The sequence below is a fragment of the Rattus norvegicus genome, chromosome 8 (genome assembly GCF_036323735.1).
Source record: "Rattus norvegicus strain BN/NHsdMcwi chromosome 8, GRCr8, whole genome shotgun sequence".
In the NCBI taxonomy this organism is placed as follows: domain Eukaryota; kingdom Metazoa; phylum Chordata; class Mammalia; order Rodentia; family Muridae; genus Rattus; species Rattus norvegicus.
In genome coordinates this window covers 112,332,775-112,348,069 of record NC_086026.1, presented here as the reverse complement: position 1 = coordinate 112,348,069, position 15,295 = coordinate 112,332,775, and the positions used below count along the sequence as shown (strand labels likewise).

Here is a 15,295-nt window from a genome sequence, read left to right as displayed (position 1 = left end):
AGATTCCCAGCACCCATATGGCAGCTTACAACTGTTATAAACACTGGTCCCAGGGAATCAATGCCCTCTTCTGACCTCTGCAGGGACTTCATGCACGTGGTCACATACATATGCAGGCAAAACGCTCATCCAGGTCAAAGGTTAAAAACATTTTCCAGTGTTCTGCTTTCATCATCTATTAATAAATGAATTACCTGTTTCTTTATGTTAATGTCAACAACAAAAACCAAGAAATAAGTAAATTTCACATTAATGACAAATTTTTAATACATAAATTATTTTCATTGGCATTCTTTTTTTTTTTTCTTGGTTCTTTTTTTTGGAGCTGGGGACCGAACCCAGGGCCTTGTGCTTCCTAGGTAAGCGCTCTTTCATTGGCATTCTTAAATATTTTTCAGCATAGTCACTGAATTATCTCTTTTATAAGGTCATATCCACAAGTAAGGACAGGCCCCAATGTCAACATTAAAAGCAACATTGAAAGGTTTGCCTTTCTAAGCAATAGTGACCTTCATATCTACCACAGCATTTTCACGGAGGGTTTGTCATATTTCATCCTTGAGAGTGACCACAGGTGCTGCTCTGATTTCCCTGAGGTTTCTTGTTGGCCTTTCTTTCTTGCCACTGCCACCAAAGAAAACAGATTAATGATGCGAAACTGTCCTCCTTGCTCCTAGAGGATCCTTCATCTCCTTCCTCTGCCTTTAACCACGGCCTTGGTTAGATCCAGGCTAACTACCTCGGGTTGGAATTTCATATCCATAGGTGTAAAGTATCTGGTGGCTGCACTTTTTGGACTGCTAAGTTATCTGTCAGTGGGTCCGGGGAAGGGTGAGTGAGCTGATGGTGAAGCCTCCATTCCCCTCGTGCTCAGGGCTTTCAGCAATGGCAATCGTTCCTAAACAAAGTCTTTTATCGAGGACTGTAAATGTCCTTTTCTAACTATTCCACTCCTCTGATATTCATTAGCTGGGAGTCTTCTGTAAAGAGGTGTCTGCTCCAAGCAACCAGCACTAGCTCGTTACCCTGCAACACAGTTCCTTTGGCCAGCGGTCAGAAAACTGAGGCAGTGGTGGAGCCCTAGTTAATAATTATGCTAGGCAATATAAGCATTATAAATGTATGGAGTATTACACATGTTTTGTTCCAATTTATTGCAGTCATTGTTCTCTTGTATACTCAGTGGCTCTGTCCTTAGTAAGTGAGAGCTTCAACCTGTAGCAACAGCCTTGATATGTTGTTGCTCAGTCATATGTCTCAGATTTGTCCTGCCCATTTCCTGCCCCAGACCTGGAACCTGCTCTTTCTCCTAACAAGTCTGATTCTTTGTTGGAAACAGTTTAGAAAGACCACCGCAGGGCACTGAGAGTGTGCTGGTTTGATACAAATGGCTCCAATAGTCTCCAGGGAGTGGCACTGTTTGAAAAGATTAGAAGGATTAGGAGGTGTGGCCTTGTTGGAGGAGTATATCACTAGGCAGTAGCCTTTGAGGTTTCAAAGCCACACCTGGCCTAGGTGTCGGTCTCCCCCTCGCCCCCCTTACCTCCCTCCCTATAGATCAGGATGCAGCAACATGAACTAAAGAAAGGCCCAAAGAGCCACAGATCAAGTCTTGACTTGGAAAGGCTGATGATTAATTAGGATTTTGTAGGTATAGGATATTAGCTGTCTTCTTTGAACTGGCATTCTCTTGGTAATAACATTAGATTAAGGCTGTCTTCCTCCCTGCCTTGGTCATTATTATTGCTATAAAGAGGCACCATCGGGGTTGGGGATTTAGCTCAGTGGTAGAGCGCTTGCCTAGGAAGCGCAAGGCCCTGGGTTCGGTCCCCAGCTCCGAAAAAAAGAACCAAAAAAAAAAAAAAAAAAAAAGAGGCACCATCACCAAGGCAACTGTCATTTAAAAAAAAAAAAAAACAAAAAAAAAATTTAATTGGGGTCTTGCTTACAGTCTCAGAGGGTTAGTCTAGTCTCATGGCTGAGAGCATGGTATCAGCTCACAACTGATCCCCTACTAAATCTAAATTATAATCCCATAATGACTACAGTATTATATACATATTTTACATCACACTGTGCGATGGTTTGCATATGCTTGGCCCAGGGAGTGGCATTATTAGAAGGTGAGGCCTTGTTGGAGGAAGTGTGTCACTATGGGGTGGGTTTAGAGACCCTCCTCCTAGCTGCCTGAGGATGCTCAGTCTGTTCTTGGCTTCCTTTGGGTGAAGATGTAGAACTCAGCACCTCCTGTACCATACCTGCCTGGATGCTGCCACGCTCCGGCCTTGATGATAATGGACTGAACCTCTGAACCTGTAAGCCAGCCCCAGTTAATGTTGTCCTTTATAACTCGCATTGATCATGGTGTCAGCTCACAGCAGTAAAACCCTAACTAAGACACACTGTATATATTGTTGGTTAATTATTTTTAAAAGAATTATTTTAGTTGAGAGTGATAACGCACAGCTTTAATCCCAGCACTCAGGAGGCAGAGGCAGGTGGATCTCTGTGTTCAAGGCCAGCCTGATCTACAGAGTGAGTTCCAGGACAGCCACAGCCACACCAAGAAACCCTGCTTTGAAAACCCACAGACGAATAGACAGACCATTCCAATGGTAACCAGATTTGTATTGGGATTAGAAGACAGTGCCAAGGACTGGTGGACAGCTCCTGACACAGTGTAGCTGGCATCCTGGAGACCCTGGGTTCCATCTCTAACATTAGATGAGTAAAACCAATGCAAAGGCTCTGTGTGCCCCATAAAAATACTAGCTTATTCCAGAGAAATCCTACAGTTCGGATTTGTATAAAATTGGTTTATTAGCTCATTTAATAAAATTAAATATGGAAATCTCCCCTAAAGTAAAACTAGCTCTAGCAATTATTTTTAAATACCCCAATTTTTTTTTTTAATTCAATGCTCTAAAAAACAAAACTCGGAAGATCAAACCGACTTTTACACAACTTGGATGCTTGTACATTAATTCCATAAACACCCTAACCATGGAGATCATGCAGCCACACAAACAGCGTTAGAATTAAGTGACTCTTACTGGTGACAGGAGTTGCATTGTTGGGTGTGTCAGCTCTCAGATACTGGGTCGTCTGGGTGGACGGCTGAGACAGCCCCTGTGAACTGCTGCTGGCGCTGATGCTGCAGAGAATTTTAAGACAGAAATACTTAATAAGTGAGCCTCAACAAGGAATTTCTTTCCCATACATATAAAATACATGTAGCTATAAAGTTGAGAGAGATAATAATGCAATAAACGCATACACCACTATCTGCATCCACACTGAACTCCTAAGGGATGACACAATGGAGGGCACGTCAGCAGAGCAAAAGTATTCGCAAGTGTAGGGCGAAGTACTCAGACAGCAATTCTGAACCACACAGGGGCTGTGTCAGGGAACTATGGCTCAGCTCTCTAGGAAAGACCCCACGCTGTTCAGTTGAGTTGGCTTTGAGACAAGGAGGAGAACAAGATCATTTAAGCAATGGCTCAGATCAAATGGACTTCAGATGAAGTCGTCACAAATTAAATCAGTGTGCCATGCTCGCACCGTGGGAAGTGGTGTCCTCATAGGCCCACTATTTAATCATACACGTTGCCCCTCTTTGCTCTCCACCCCACTTTTAGAACTCACAGTTCTCAGAAATCTCTAGAACTTGAAACATTACATTATACCACACTTTCTAAGAGGAGCCCCTGAAGGTGGTGGGCTCAAATCTTGTCAATCAGGTGTTTGTAATTACTATAAATCAATAGTTCCCAAACATATCCTTCCAGTCTTTCAGTAGGTAGCAGCCTTGTCCCAGGTCACCCTGGGCACACTTCCATCTCACTGGCCTATTTCTTTTAGTTTTGTAGCTGTGGAGGGTCAAGCGGAGAGATTCAGCACAAAGAATAAGACCAAAAAGCCAGACGGAACTCCTGCAACACAGAGGTGGTGGGGCCCACCAGAGGCTCCATGTCTGTTACATATGAACAGCCTTGTGACTGACTGCCCTTTGTACCCTATCACTGTAGTTTCAAACCCCAATGACTTCAATGAAACTGGTGACCAACTGCTATGATCTGGACACTTACACGTGGATTTATATTTTGCCAATTCCAAGAGCCCAAAAATGTAGAGATGTACGGCATCCAAGTAATGAGTACTGGAGGCTCTATGGAGCCTTTCACCACTAACGCAATTCAGAACTACCTACTATTATGGCTAAAGTACTGAGATAGGGGTGTCCTCCAATAAACAATGGGAGAGCATGTGTATCCACAAGCCACTTTGCACAGCACAATCTCCATGTGAAACGCCTGTTCGTTTAATGTGCCCCAGCATCCCTGCCTGGAGATGCTTGCATTTCAGATTATTATTTCTTCCTGTGAGCTTGCGGTCAGCTGTTTCCAGCAACTTTGCTGAAGGGACTTTCAACTCAGAGAACGTAACAAAGATTTGTCAGGCCAACGTGTGGTCGGAGTTCTGGAAATTATTAAATAGTGATTTATGTGAGTTTACATATGTAGTTGGTCATAAGCAAGTGGAGAACAAAAACCTGTAAACCAAAATTGCCCATATCACCAGCTGTGCAACTTAGGCAAACTACTCAATCCTTCTGGAGCCTCAGACTCTGTGGGGTAGAAGGAAGCATAAGGCTACTCCCACCAAGACATGGAAGAGTGTAAGTACATCCCTGAGAATACTGCTCTGCCCTCAGACACGCACTGATATTTTACCATGAGGAATGGTATGCATCACATCTCCAACCTTGGAATGACAAGGACTCACAGGGTACATGTTTTGGCTGAGTTCTTCGCAAAGATGTGACCAAAAGTCAAATTTGTTAGAAGTCTAGTCTTCAGTGCAGAGGAGGGAAGGGTTGCATCTCAAAGGGAGAACAGATGAGAAACTCTCCACAGAAGTGGAGGAAACCTACCTCACAAGATGTGAGACTCAAGTTTATGATAAATGTAAAAACCTCAAATACTCTCTGAAAGCAACAGTGTGTATGGCTGAACAGACTTTGACAGCTGAACAGTAGGTGGCGCTCCTGTGTCAGCTAAAAATGAGTAAGACCCGAGCAGTCAAGCTTTACCGCTATCTATGCCAGATTTTCATTTCCTTAACACTCTGGGTAAATGACCAAGTAAAGAATGAGCAAAGCGACAGCGGAGAAAGAAACTCTTTTTGGAGCCAAAACTTACTATTGTAAGAAAACAAGAACAGTCAGAGACCTGCTCCTCACGCTCATGAAAGCCCTCATCGCAGGAGGCGGGAACAGATTAAAAATGTGCCTTTACTAACGTTTAACAGCTTATGACTAGTCTAAACAAATTTGATTTCATAAGCAAGTAAGCACCCAGATTAGGACTAAGAATTTAAACAAAGATCTTCAAATACTAGACTCTTACTCTATTTTTAGAGTGGTATCCATTTGTGTATTCATTCAATAAACAGTCATCACGTGTCTACTGTATGACAGGTGGCGCTCTGGCTGCTGAGGACGCAGCACTGGACAGGAAGTAGGTTCCCACCCCGCTCCAGCTGGGACTTCTTGCTGAATGCCTCCTCAAGGCAGACCACAAACTCCTCGGGGACAGCTAAGTGCCTGTTCACTCCACCCTCCCCAACACCTACACCTGGTTCCTGGCACAATGAGCCCAAATGGGCCCCTATGAGAGCCCAAAGCACAGTGGGCTGACCACTCAAAGAAGCGACACCTACGAACTAGAAAGACATGAACCAGGCAGAACACTGCTCTGACATCAGCTACTTCTGACATCAGCTGCTGGTACGTGATGAAAAGGGGAAATGTTTAGTGTAGTAACTTTTCTGCTTCTCTTCATTCTTCATGCACATCTTTAGTCCCATCGCTCAGAAGCCAGAGGAAGGCTGATCTCTGGGTTCAAAGCTAGCCTAGTCTACAGAGCAAATTCCAAGACAGCCAGGGATAGAGAAACACAGAGAAACCCTGTCTCAAAGAAGAAGAAAAAGGAAACTCTAAGACTCTATATATTATTATATATGCCAGTCTGTTATAACAATAAGTGTAAAAACAAATACAGAAAGGAAAAACAAAAAAACAAAAAACCCACTTTGCCACCCTAATGGTGAGGGTAGTGAGGCACTAGAAAATAATAATTAAAAGAGAAAATGAAAAAACACATCCAAACACCCCATACTTAAGGAATGGATTTTCCAGTCACTAAGGGGAGACCAGAGAGAACAGCTACAGATGGATTTCTACAGGAGACCAACCCTCAGCCCCTTCAGGACAGACACACCTGGTGTAACATCAGTTTGCTGTGTTGGGAGAGGGGGAAAGCCACATGCATGGACTCCATGTGTCCCTGATGAGAGCACATCTCAGACAGCTACACTCTCAGACAGAAACTTTATATGTAACAGAACACCGGCTCTTCCCAAGAGTTCACAGTACCACAGGTCTCCCCACCAAGCCTCCCAGGGAGCACAGCCCGTTAGGCAGCAAGCATTTTATATATCTACAATACAGGGATGACAGAATATAACCTTCCTTGCACTGGTGTAATGCTACAATCCCAGAAGCCATGGTCTTTAAGTCTGTCTCTGGGTCTTGACTACACAACCAGCAGGAGAAGCAGAGTGTAGACAGGAGCAGCAGGTGACCCTTCAGTGTTATCAGAGCATTACCTAGGAACCTGGTGACCACCATTAGCTTGCCTGGTGTGTCATAAGCAACTGCCAGGAGGAATGGGGATGCCCGAAGAAACGAGTGGCCAGCCACCATGTCTTTCTGGGAATGAAATTGGCAGGGCGTACTTGCTGCATGTAGCTATGGCTGAGAGCTACCACCCTCTAGCAGCATCTCTTCACAGCCCGCGGTCTCCACTTTACTGGTGAGAAGGCAGGCGTGAGGCCCGCAAACAGCAGGACATCAGATGCAGAAGGCCTGGCCCCAGAGGCTAGCTCCTAACTACTAGGCTGTGCCCTGACAACAAGCAATCATGTAATTGCCTTTATTCAGACAACATCTAGAAACCTAGAGAGTTTGCTTGTGAGTGCTCACTACTTAGCAGGAAGACAGGTGTGCTTCATGGAATCTACAAGTTACAGCATGATCTTGGCCTATGTGAATTCATAGCCTTAACACACACACCAGCAGTCACGGAAAACTCAACTCAATGGGCATCAGAACAGATCTGTGAGCTCAGTATGTGCCTGTTAGGGAGTGGAGCAGGAGGATCAAAAGTTCAAAACCAGCCTGGACTACTTGAGACCCTGCCTCAAAAAAACCAAAAGCACAAAGTACGACTTCTGACTATCCTGCTCTTCAGTAATGCTCCTCACTTTTATCATCTCTCAAAATCGTTTACAAAATGTCTACCACCACTCTATTCCCTCAACTGCCAGTTCTTCCTCTGCAAAACAATGAACTCCATTCTCACAGTGTACACCAAACATTCTGAAACACAGTGTCCACTAACCTAGTTAGCTGTCAACTTGACACAGCCTAGAATCATACGATGTCTCGGCTGAGGAATTGCCTAGATCAGAGGGGCCTGTGGTTATGTAAATGAGGAAATGTTCTGGTTAATGATAATGTGAGAGGGGTCCCCCTACTGTGAGCTTCACTCCTAGGCAGGTGGGCCTTCAGTATTTAAGGAAGCAAGGCAGTTGGCGTCCATGTCCCAAGGTTCCTGCTCCAGGTTCCTGCCTTCCAGTTCCCACCTTGATTTCCCTGTGACCTGAGAGATGAGCCTGTTCCTTCTCCACAATGGTTTTGGTCAGTGTTTTATCACGGGAACAGAAAGCAAATTAGAGCACCTATGTGTACTCTGCCATGTTCCCACCACTCCTCTCTTCTTTCTCTACTCAAGGAAGAGAAGAAGGACAGTGGAGACCAAGTCATATGTACTGAATCCAACTAGCTCCCAGATCTTTTATAAAGGGAATGTGGGGGCTGGAGAGATGGCTCAGTGGTTAAGAGCACTGACTGCTCTTCCAGAGGTCTTGAGTTCAAATCCCAGCAACCACATGGTAGCTCATAACCATCTGTAATGGGATCTAATGCCCTCTTCGGTACTCATATACATAAAATAAATAATTATAAAAAATAAAAGATAAAGGAAATACGGATATCATGGTTCTACTGTACAGTGTTAGGTCTGAGTTTAGGGAGAGAATGCCCTCTCCTCCCTGCCTGGACAAAGCTTATATTTTAGTTGTGGGGAAGACAGGGATGGATCTGGAGTATAAATAGTGGGTATGGATTAGTAGACAGTACCATGGCCCCAGTATGAACAAAAGCACTGAAAGGGCAGAGTGAGGGATAAGGAATCACCTGACAATCACAACTAAGATCGGCAAGATGGGTAGAAAGGGTTCAAAGTTCAAAGTCAAATACAATGCTGAGAATGCCTTTAGTCGCTGAGGACTGTGGGTTATAAGCACGTATCTTTACCCCTCACTGCACTCTAGCTGTAATGTGTCTGACTCACCCAGGTTAAGCCAGCACTGTCTGCATTCCCACACTACATTATGCATACCACAATCATCAATTCTATACTATAATTATGGGTTAACATCAAAGAACCTTGATACCGTGAGGAGTATCATTAATCCTTATAATCTCAACACTTAGTGTAATTATCTCCCCAGTGTCTCTGCTCTGCTACACATCAGGATCATAGAGAAACTTTAAAGTGCTGCAGATACTCGAGTGGGAAGTCAGAGAGAAGAAAGGTAGGAGGAGAGGTGAAGAGAGGGGGTTGGAGGAAGTAGAAGAAAGGAGCAGTTTCAAAAGGGCAATCGGACCTGGAGGCAAATCGGGATAATGAACATGAAAAACATATCTGACCTTTATTTCTCCCCCAGGTTATAACTCCACAAACTTTAAAAGACGAAAATAAAAATAAAGGTAGTAACAGCCAAGGCATCTGATTTCCTCTTTGGCTTGAGCTTCAGCATTCTCCCTCCTCCCCTGCAGTGTGCATGGATGTGGGTGGGTGGGGCACTCATGCGCATGCAAGCAACATGTTTCCCAAAACATGTACAGTACCTGTCATCCAGTTCAATCCTTTTCATACTATGAAGGTGCAAAACTGCTAATATTATTGCTACAAGAAATATTACTGCACAACAAACCCCCACACTGATGTAAAACACACGTGTGGAAGTAGTTGGAGCTGCGTGTACAGGATCATCTGAAACAAAAATGAGAAGCGCATCAGGGTTTTAAACAAGGCTAATGGAGGGCTCTGTGCCTAACACGGGGAGACCTGACCCTGTTCCTCACAAGAAGGCCTGCATTCCATCACTCTGATAAAACCAGATAACCACGGTGCAGTACTCACACAAATTTTGGTGGTTTTGATATGGTTTTAAGAAAAGACTTTAAATAAATAAAATTTCCGGTTACTAAGAACACAGTCGGCTGGGGATTTAGCTCAGTGGTAGAGCGCTTACCTAGGAAGCGCAAGGCCCTGGGTTCGGTCCCCAGCTCCAAAAAAAAAAAAAAAAAAAAAAAAAAAAGAACACAGTCCCTCACAAGTGGTATATATAAAACACCCCAGTACACGAGACGCATAGGGTGTTCTTCAGTAAAGCAATCTCCACAGCACATTTACAGGAACAGAGACTGTCCTGCCCAACACAGTAGCCACCCTGGCTATGTGGTATGAAAAACACCCAGAGTAACTTCAACATACTTTATATCATGCTAATGTATTCACAGCCTCAAGGCTATACACAGCTAATAGTCACCCTGCTGGGCAGACAGCATAGCTCTTTTGATCAATATTATTCTGCTTCTTTGATTTTTTTTTAAAAGATTCTATTGATTAAATATGATTATACCCAGCTAAGATTATTTTAAGAAACACCACAGGAATAGAAAAATTAATTCAATGCGCTCTCTCTCGCTCTCTCTCTCTCTCTCTCTCACACACACACACACACACACACACACACACACACACACACACTCGTACATGTACACACAAGCACACATACAGATACATATTAAAAAGAAAGATATGGATGAAAACATAAGATAGGTCAGGACACAAAGTAGAAATTATGACTTTTTAAGGGGGGAAGGGCAGGAGTGTGTGTGTATGGGAGACTCAGTAGGAACTACAGGGGGAGTGGGTAAGATTGAAATATACTGTGTGTGTGTGTGTGTGTGTGTGTGTGTGTGTGTGTGTGTGTGTGTGGTGTGATTTAAAAAAAAAAAAAAACAGTAAAAGGAGAAACAAGGTACAAGGTTGCGGTTGCTTTCAAAATTTCAAACCCAAGCTGGACATAGTGGCACAAAGCTTGAAATCCTAGCACTGGGAAGAAGGCTGAGCAGGGTTCTGAGCTTGAGGCTAACCTGGGCTACACAGTAAGCCTCTGCTCAAAAACCAACAACCAAACAATTAAACTTGGAGTAAAAAAACAAAGTCAATAAAAATCTAAAAGATTAGCACAAAAGGGCAAGTGGGACAGCCAGATGTGGGTCAAATGAGAACAAGCTGGAAGAGAAAGATGAAGGAGGAGAGACAGAGGCCAAGAGTACCTCACATTGCTCTTGGTGAGAAATACCTTGTGAGCATTTAAAACTGAAAAGAAAAAAGAAAAAGCACCAGAATGTTTTAAGTAAACCTGGCAAGTAGTGACAGTTAAGTCTTTTCTTCCTCCTCAGAGATGAATGAAAGCAAATAATGTGGCAAGTACATAGCAACTCGTGTTATTCTGTCATTTAAAAAGCCTGGCCAGGCAGTGATGGAGACACCTTTAATCTCAGCACTCTGGAGGCAGAGAAAGGTGGTCTCTGTCAGCTCAAGGCCAGCCTGGTCTACAGAGTAAGTTCCTGGACAGCCAGGGCTACACAGAGAAGCCCTGTCTCAAAAAACAAAAGCAAAACAATCAAATAAACAAAAGCCTCCATTAGGACAGATGCTCGGTGCTCCGAGGTGCTAAAACAAGTAAATAAGAAGCACACAGGACAGCCATGAAGTATTCTCGCCAAAAGAAGTGACCCTAATCTAATTAAGTGCAAAATTTAACTACCGGTTATAAGGAAGAGTTAAAAGCAGGTTAAACAACACAAAAGGATCTATACTTTGGCAAATTCTATGGGACAAAAAGACAATTTGATCAACTAATAAAGAAGTGGTGTGTCTGATGAACATAAAATAATGTCTCTGATGGACAAAACGCACTATGAATAGGCTCCATTTAGATCCTGATTTCCAGGAAGGAAACTACAGAAAGATGGTTTGGGCTCAATTATGTATGAACATGGACTTGATAGAAGAGGTTACTAAGGGGGTTGGGGATTTAGCTCAGTGGTAGAGCGCTTGCCTAGGAAGCACAAGGCCCTGGGTTCGGTCCCCAGCTCCGAAAAAAAAGAACCAAAAAAAAAAAAAAAAAAGAAGAGGTTACTAAGGAATTACTGTTACTTTGCTATATGTGAGAAATCAAAGTGTATATGTGTTGGGTAACTGGGGGCTTTTTCAGTGACTTACAGTGAAATACTTAGAGGTAAAATGACGTGATGTTTATAATGTGCTTTAAAACCTTTATCCCCTAATCGTCAAATTCGGAGGTAATGCATAGAAGAACACGTGCGATAGTTACTAAAGACATAAATGTCCACCAGTGCATGCTGAACTTCAGTATTCTTGTAACTTTCTCCTGAAAATATCATCTATTTCTATAAAGATCATTTGGTGCAAATGCTACCATGTGTTCATAAGAGAAAAAAAAGTTTGTTAATAGTGTATAATATAATCAATACCAAGAGTAAACAAATAAATCTAATTGGCCTAACAATTTTTCTCTGTGTGTTTAGTAATGTATACCCGGGCTGGGAGTGTGGCTCAGCACTAGGTGTTTGCCTAGCACACGTGAGGCCCTGAGTTCAATGCCCACCGCTCCAGGCCAGCCTGAACCAAAGTGTTCCTCTGTCTGACTGTCTCTCCATGTGTGTACGTGTGCATATGCGTGTGCATGCCTGTGTGTGCAGTGCATGCAGGTGTTTATGTGTGTGCACGTGTATGCACAGACCAGAGGCTGACCTTCTGTACCTTCCTCTATTACTTCCTGCCTCGCCTGTTGAGACAGGGTCTCTCACTGAGCCTGGAATGCACTAGCTGGCTGGCTGGCTGCTGAGCCATCTGCCTGTCTCTGCCCCTCTACCCCTGCCCCTTTCCCGCCCCCACAGTGCAACACCCAAGGAGTGTGTCGAAGCACCTGCCTTTTACATGAGTGCTAGGAATCCAAATAAGTCTTCACGCTTGCACAGCAAGCACTTTACCAAGTAAGTCATCTCCCTGTATCAAAATACAGTATAGAATAAATGACATAAATTTTCACTTTCATCTAGATGAAATTAGCTAAGGGCTGGGCCCAGGCCATAAAGTCAGATTTGTAAACGCTCTGCTAACGGAGGTCTTACACATATTTCTCGATATCCTTTCCTCTGTTGGGCCTACCTGAGAAAAACCACAATTCTTGCTTCTAAAAGGCATTTGTTAGCTTGCTATAAAGTATGTTTAAATTTGAATTTCTCAAACCTTCAATATCCTAACAGCTTCACTCGGTCTATGCATCGATCTGTAAAACACACTAACACTGGCACCATCACACAATCATGCTCACACACTCAGGGGGAAGAACACTAACACAGTGACACTTACAAATAGTTCTGCTAGTGTTTTTGTCCAAGGCTGAAGTTTTTACTTCTTCAAGTTCTGGATTAAAAGAGAAGTAAAAAGTGCTTTAGAAATTGTTTTCTGTAACAGCTCTTACATACTAACTTACCTTCTGAGCACTGTTTGAGCTAAGTCACAGCTGTTTGCAATAGACCATGAGGGCTACCTTCCCATCAGTGCAATCACTGGTCAAAGAACAGTCTGTCAGTCACTTACAGATCCCCAATGAGATGGGCTTCTGTGGTCAAGAGTGTAGGAAAACCCACAAACTTATCCTGTCGTCATGGAAACTCAGGGCACAACCAGTGGAGTGGAAAGGCGCTACAGTTCTAGAGGAAGAAAACTTCCTGACTCCTAATTCTCACCTGTAAGATACAGAAGCTTCTCCTAGGGAGAAACAGCCCTTAGCATCCCACACAGCTCGGATCTGCACCCAGAGCGAAGGCTGACTCACAGCCCTCCAGACCCAAAACCTGCCAGGAAAGAGCTGGTCTCCCAGGAGTGCTCTCACTCCTAAGCCCAAAGGTGAGACCCCACACAGCTCAGTTATGTTTTTTAAGTTCCATAGGCTAGGAAACCAGATAAATACAACAGAATCACACATTAAAGTAAGAGTCATGAACAGAAACTACATGATTCAAGTGGACAACATGACCACCAAAGTACGACGGTGATATACATTAAATCTAAAATAGAACCATTTTCATAAGTCAGGCATCAGTCTCAGCTACCTGGAGGTTGAGGCAGGAGGAACACAAGTTCGAGGCTTGACTAGGTTACATAGTGAGTTCAAATTCAGTTTGGGTAACTCACCAGAACCCTGTCTCAAATAAAAATTCTTTCTTTTTTTTTTTCCCGGAGCTGGGGATCGAACCCAGGGCCTTGCACCTGCTAGGCAAGCGCTCTACTGCTGAGCTAAATCCCCAACCAAAATAAAAATTCTAAAATAAGAGTTCTGGATATAGCTCAATGGTAAAGCACTCTCCTAGCACATCTTAGGTCCAACCCTAGTATCCATCATCCATCCATCCATCCATCCATCCATCCATCCATCCATCCATCCATCCATCATCCATCATCCATCCATCCATCATCCATCCATCTACCCATCCTCCATCCATCACCCATCCATCCATCTACCCATTCTCCACCCATCCATCCTCCATCCATCCATCCATCCATCCACCCATCCATCCTCCATCCACCCATCCATCCATCACCCATCCATCCATCTACCCATTCTCCACCCATCCATCCTCCATCCATCCACCCTCCATCTGCCCTTTATCCCTCCTTCCTCCCATCCATCCATCTACTCTCCATTCATCCATCCGCCCGCCCATCCATCCATCCATCCATCCATCCATCCATCCATCCTCCATCTATCCCTACTGAGTAGTTACCAAACCTAGGAGGCCTCCTACTCTAAAGTGTCCGTGTCCTCGTGCCAATCGCAAAAAGATTAGGTTGGAGTAAAGCCTCTTCAGTCCCCTTAGGCTTTAAATTTACATTGAAGCAGGTATGTAAGTCATAGAACTAAAGCTAAGGGTGTTAATTTTTTATTTTAAAAATGTCTCTTTTCAATGAAATACAGATTTTTTTATTGCCCTGTATCTTGGCATCTGCCACTGTAACTCACTTGCTAATTTCAACTGGGAAACTGTACAGTTTCACAAAGAAGGGGCACACGCTTGCCTCTTGGCTACAGCCCTTTGTCTGACCTTGGCCAGGTCACTCAGACTTTTTGAAAACATTCCACCTGAAGTTGGTGTAAGACTCACAGATTTAGTGCATGTGAAGTGTACAGACTATGGGAAGCACCCACTGAATTATATTTGTTTTGTTTCTACCTTAAACAGTAAACAGCTCTACCTATTTGTAAATTATGGAAGTGCTATCTCTGGGCTACATGAAGATTAGATAACCTTTAAGAATCTTAAAAATTGGAGCTAGAAAGATGGCTCAGTGGTTAAGAGCACTGACTGCTCTTCCAGAAGTTGCAATTCCCAGCAACCACATGGTGGCTCACAACCATCTGTAAGGGGATCTGATGCCCTCTTCTGATGTGTCTGAAGACAGCAACAATGCACTCACATATATAAAATATTAATATTTAGATCTTTAAAATAAATCTGAAAATTTCAAAACTCAGCCTTGGTGCTCTAGAACTCACTACTATCTGTAGTGATTTCCTGGGCAATGGATGATATACTCCAAACCCTAATTATCAAGTGCCCGCCCACATGTCACTTTCTGGACGAGGTTTCAGTACTTTAAAACCTCTCTGAAACAGCATCATGCACACTTTATAGACAAGGACCTCAGCCGTACAGTGGTAAAATAACACTCCCCACATCCTGAAAACAGCAGATTCAACAGTGGTTCAACCCAGGCCCATGTGACCCCAACACAAAGGTCCTGCAGAGCCCATGCCCACAGAGCAAATGCTGGGCTCTGGATGGCTCTGGGTCGCTCTGGGCCTGGGAGGTTTATCTTCCTCCCTTACCTTCCAAGCATGCGGCACCACCTCCGCTCCTGATGGAACTTTCACCCACAAGGCTCCAACGGAGCTGAGAGCCAGAGGCAGTGTTATCCTGCATAGACGCTCGAGGCAG

General features: G+C 43.8%; 1 protein-coding gene across 2 annotated transcripts in view; it reads right to left on the bottom strand.

The window, feature by feature from the left end:
• Ryk (receptor-like tyrosine kinase) overlaps positions 1–15,295 on the bottom strand; it is a 72,755-nt gene that overhangs the window by 22,843 nt on the left and 34,617 nt on the right. For both annotated transcript variants that reach the window (XM_008766473.4, NM_080402.2), the window contains 3 exon segments: positions 12,666–12,719; positions 9,041–9,185; positions 3,054–3,154 (listed from right to left, as the gene is read on the bottom strand). In XM_008766473.4, the coding sequence (XP_008764695.2) occupies positions 3,054–3,154; positions 9,041–9,185; positions 12,666–12,719 (300 nt within the window).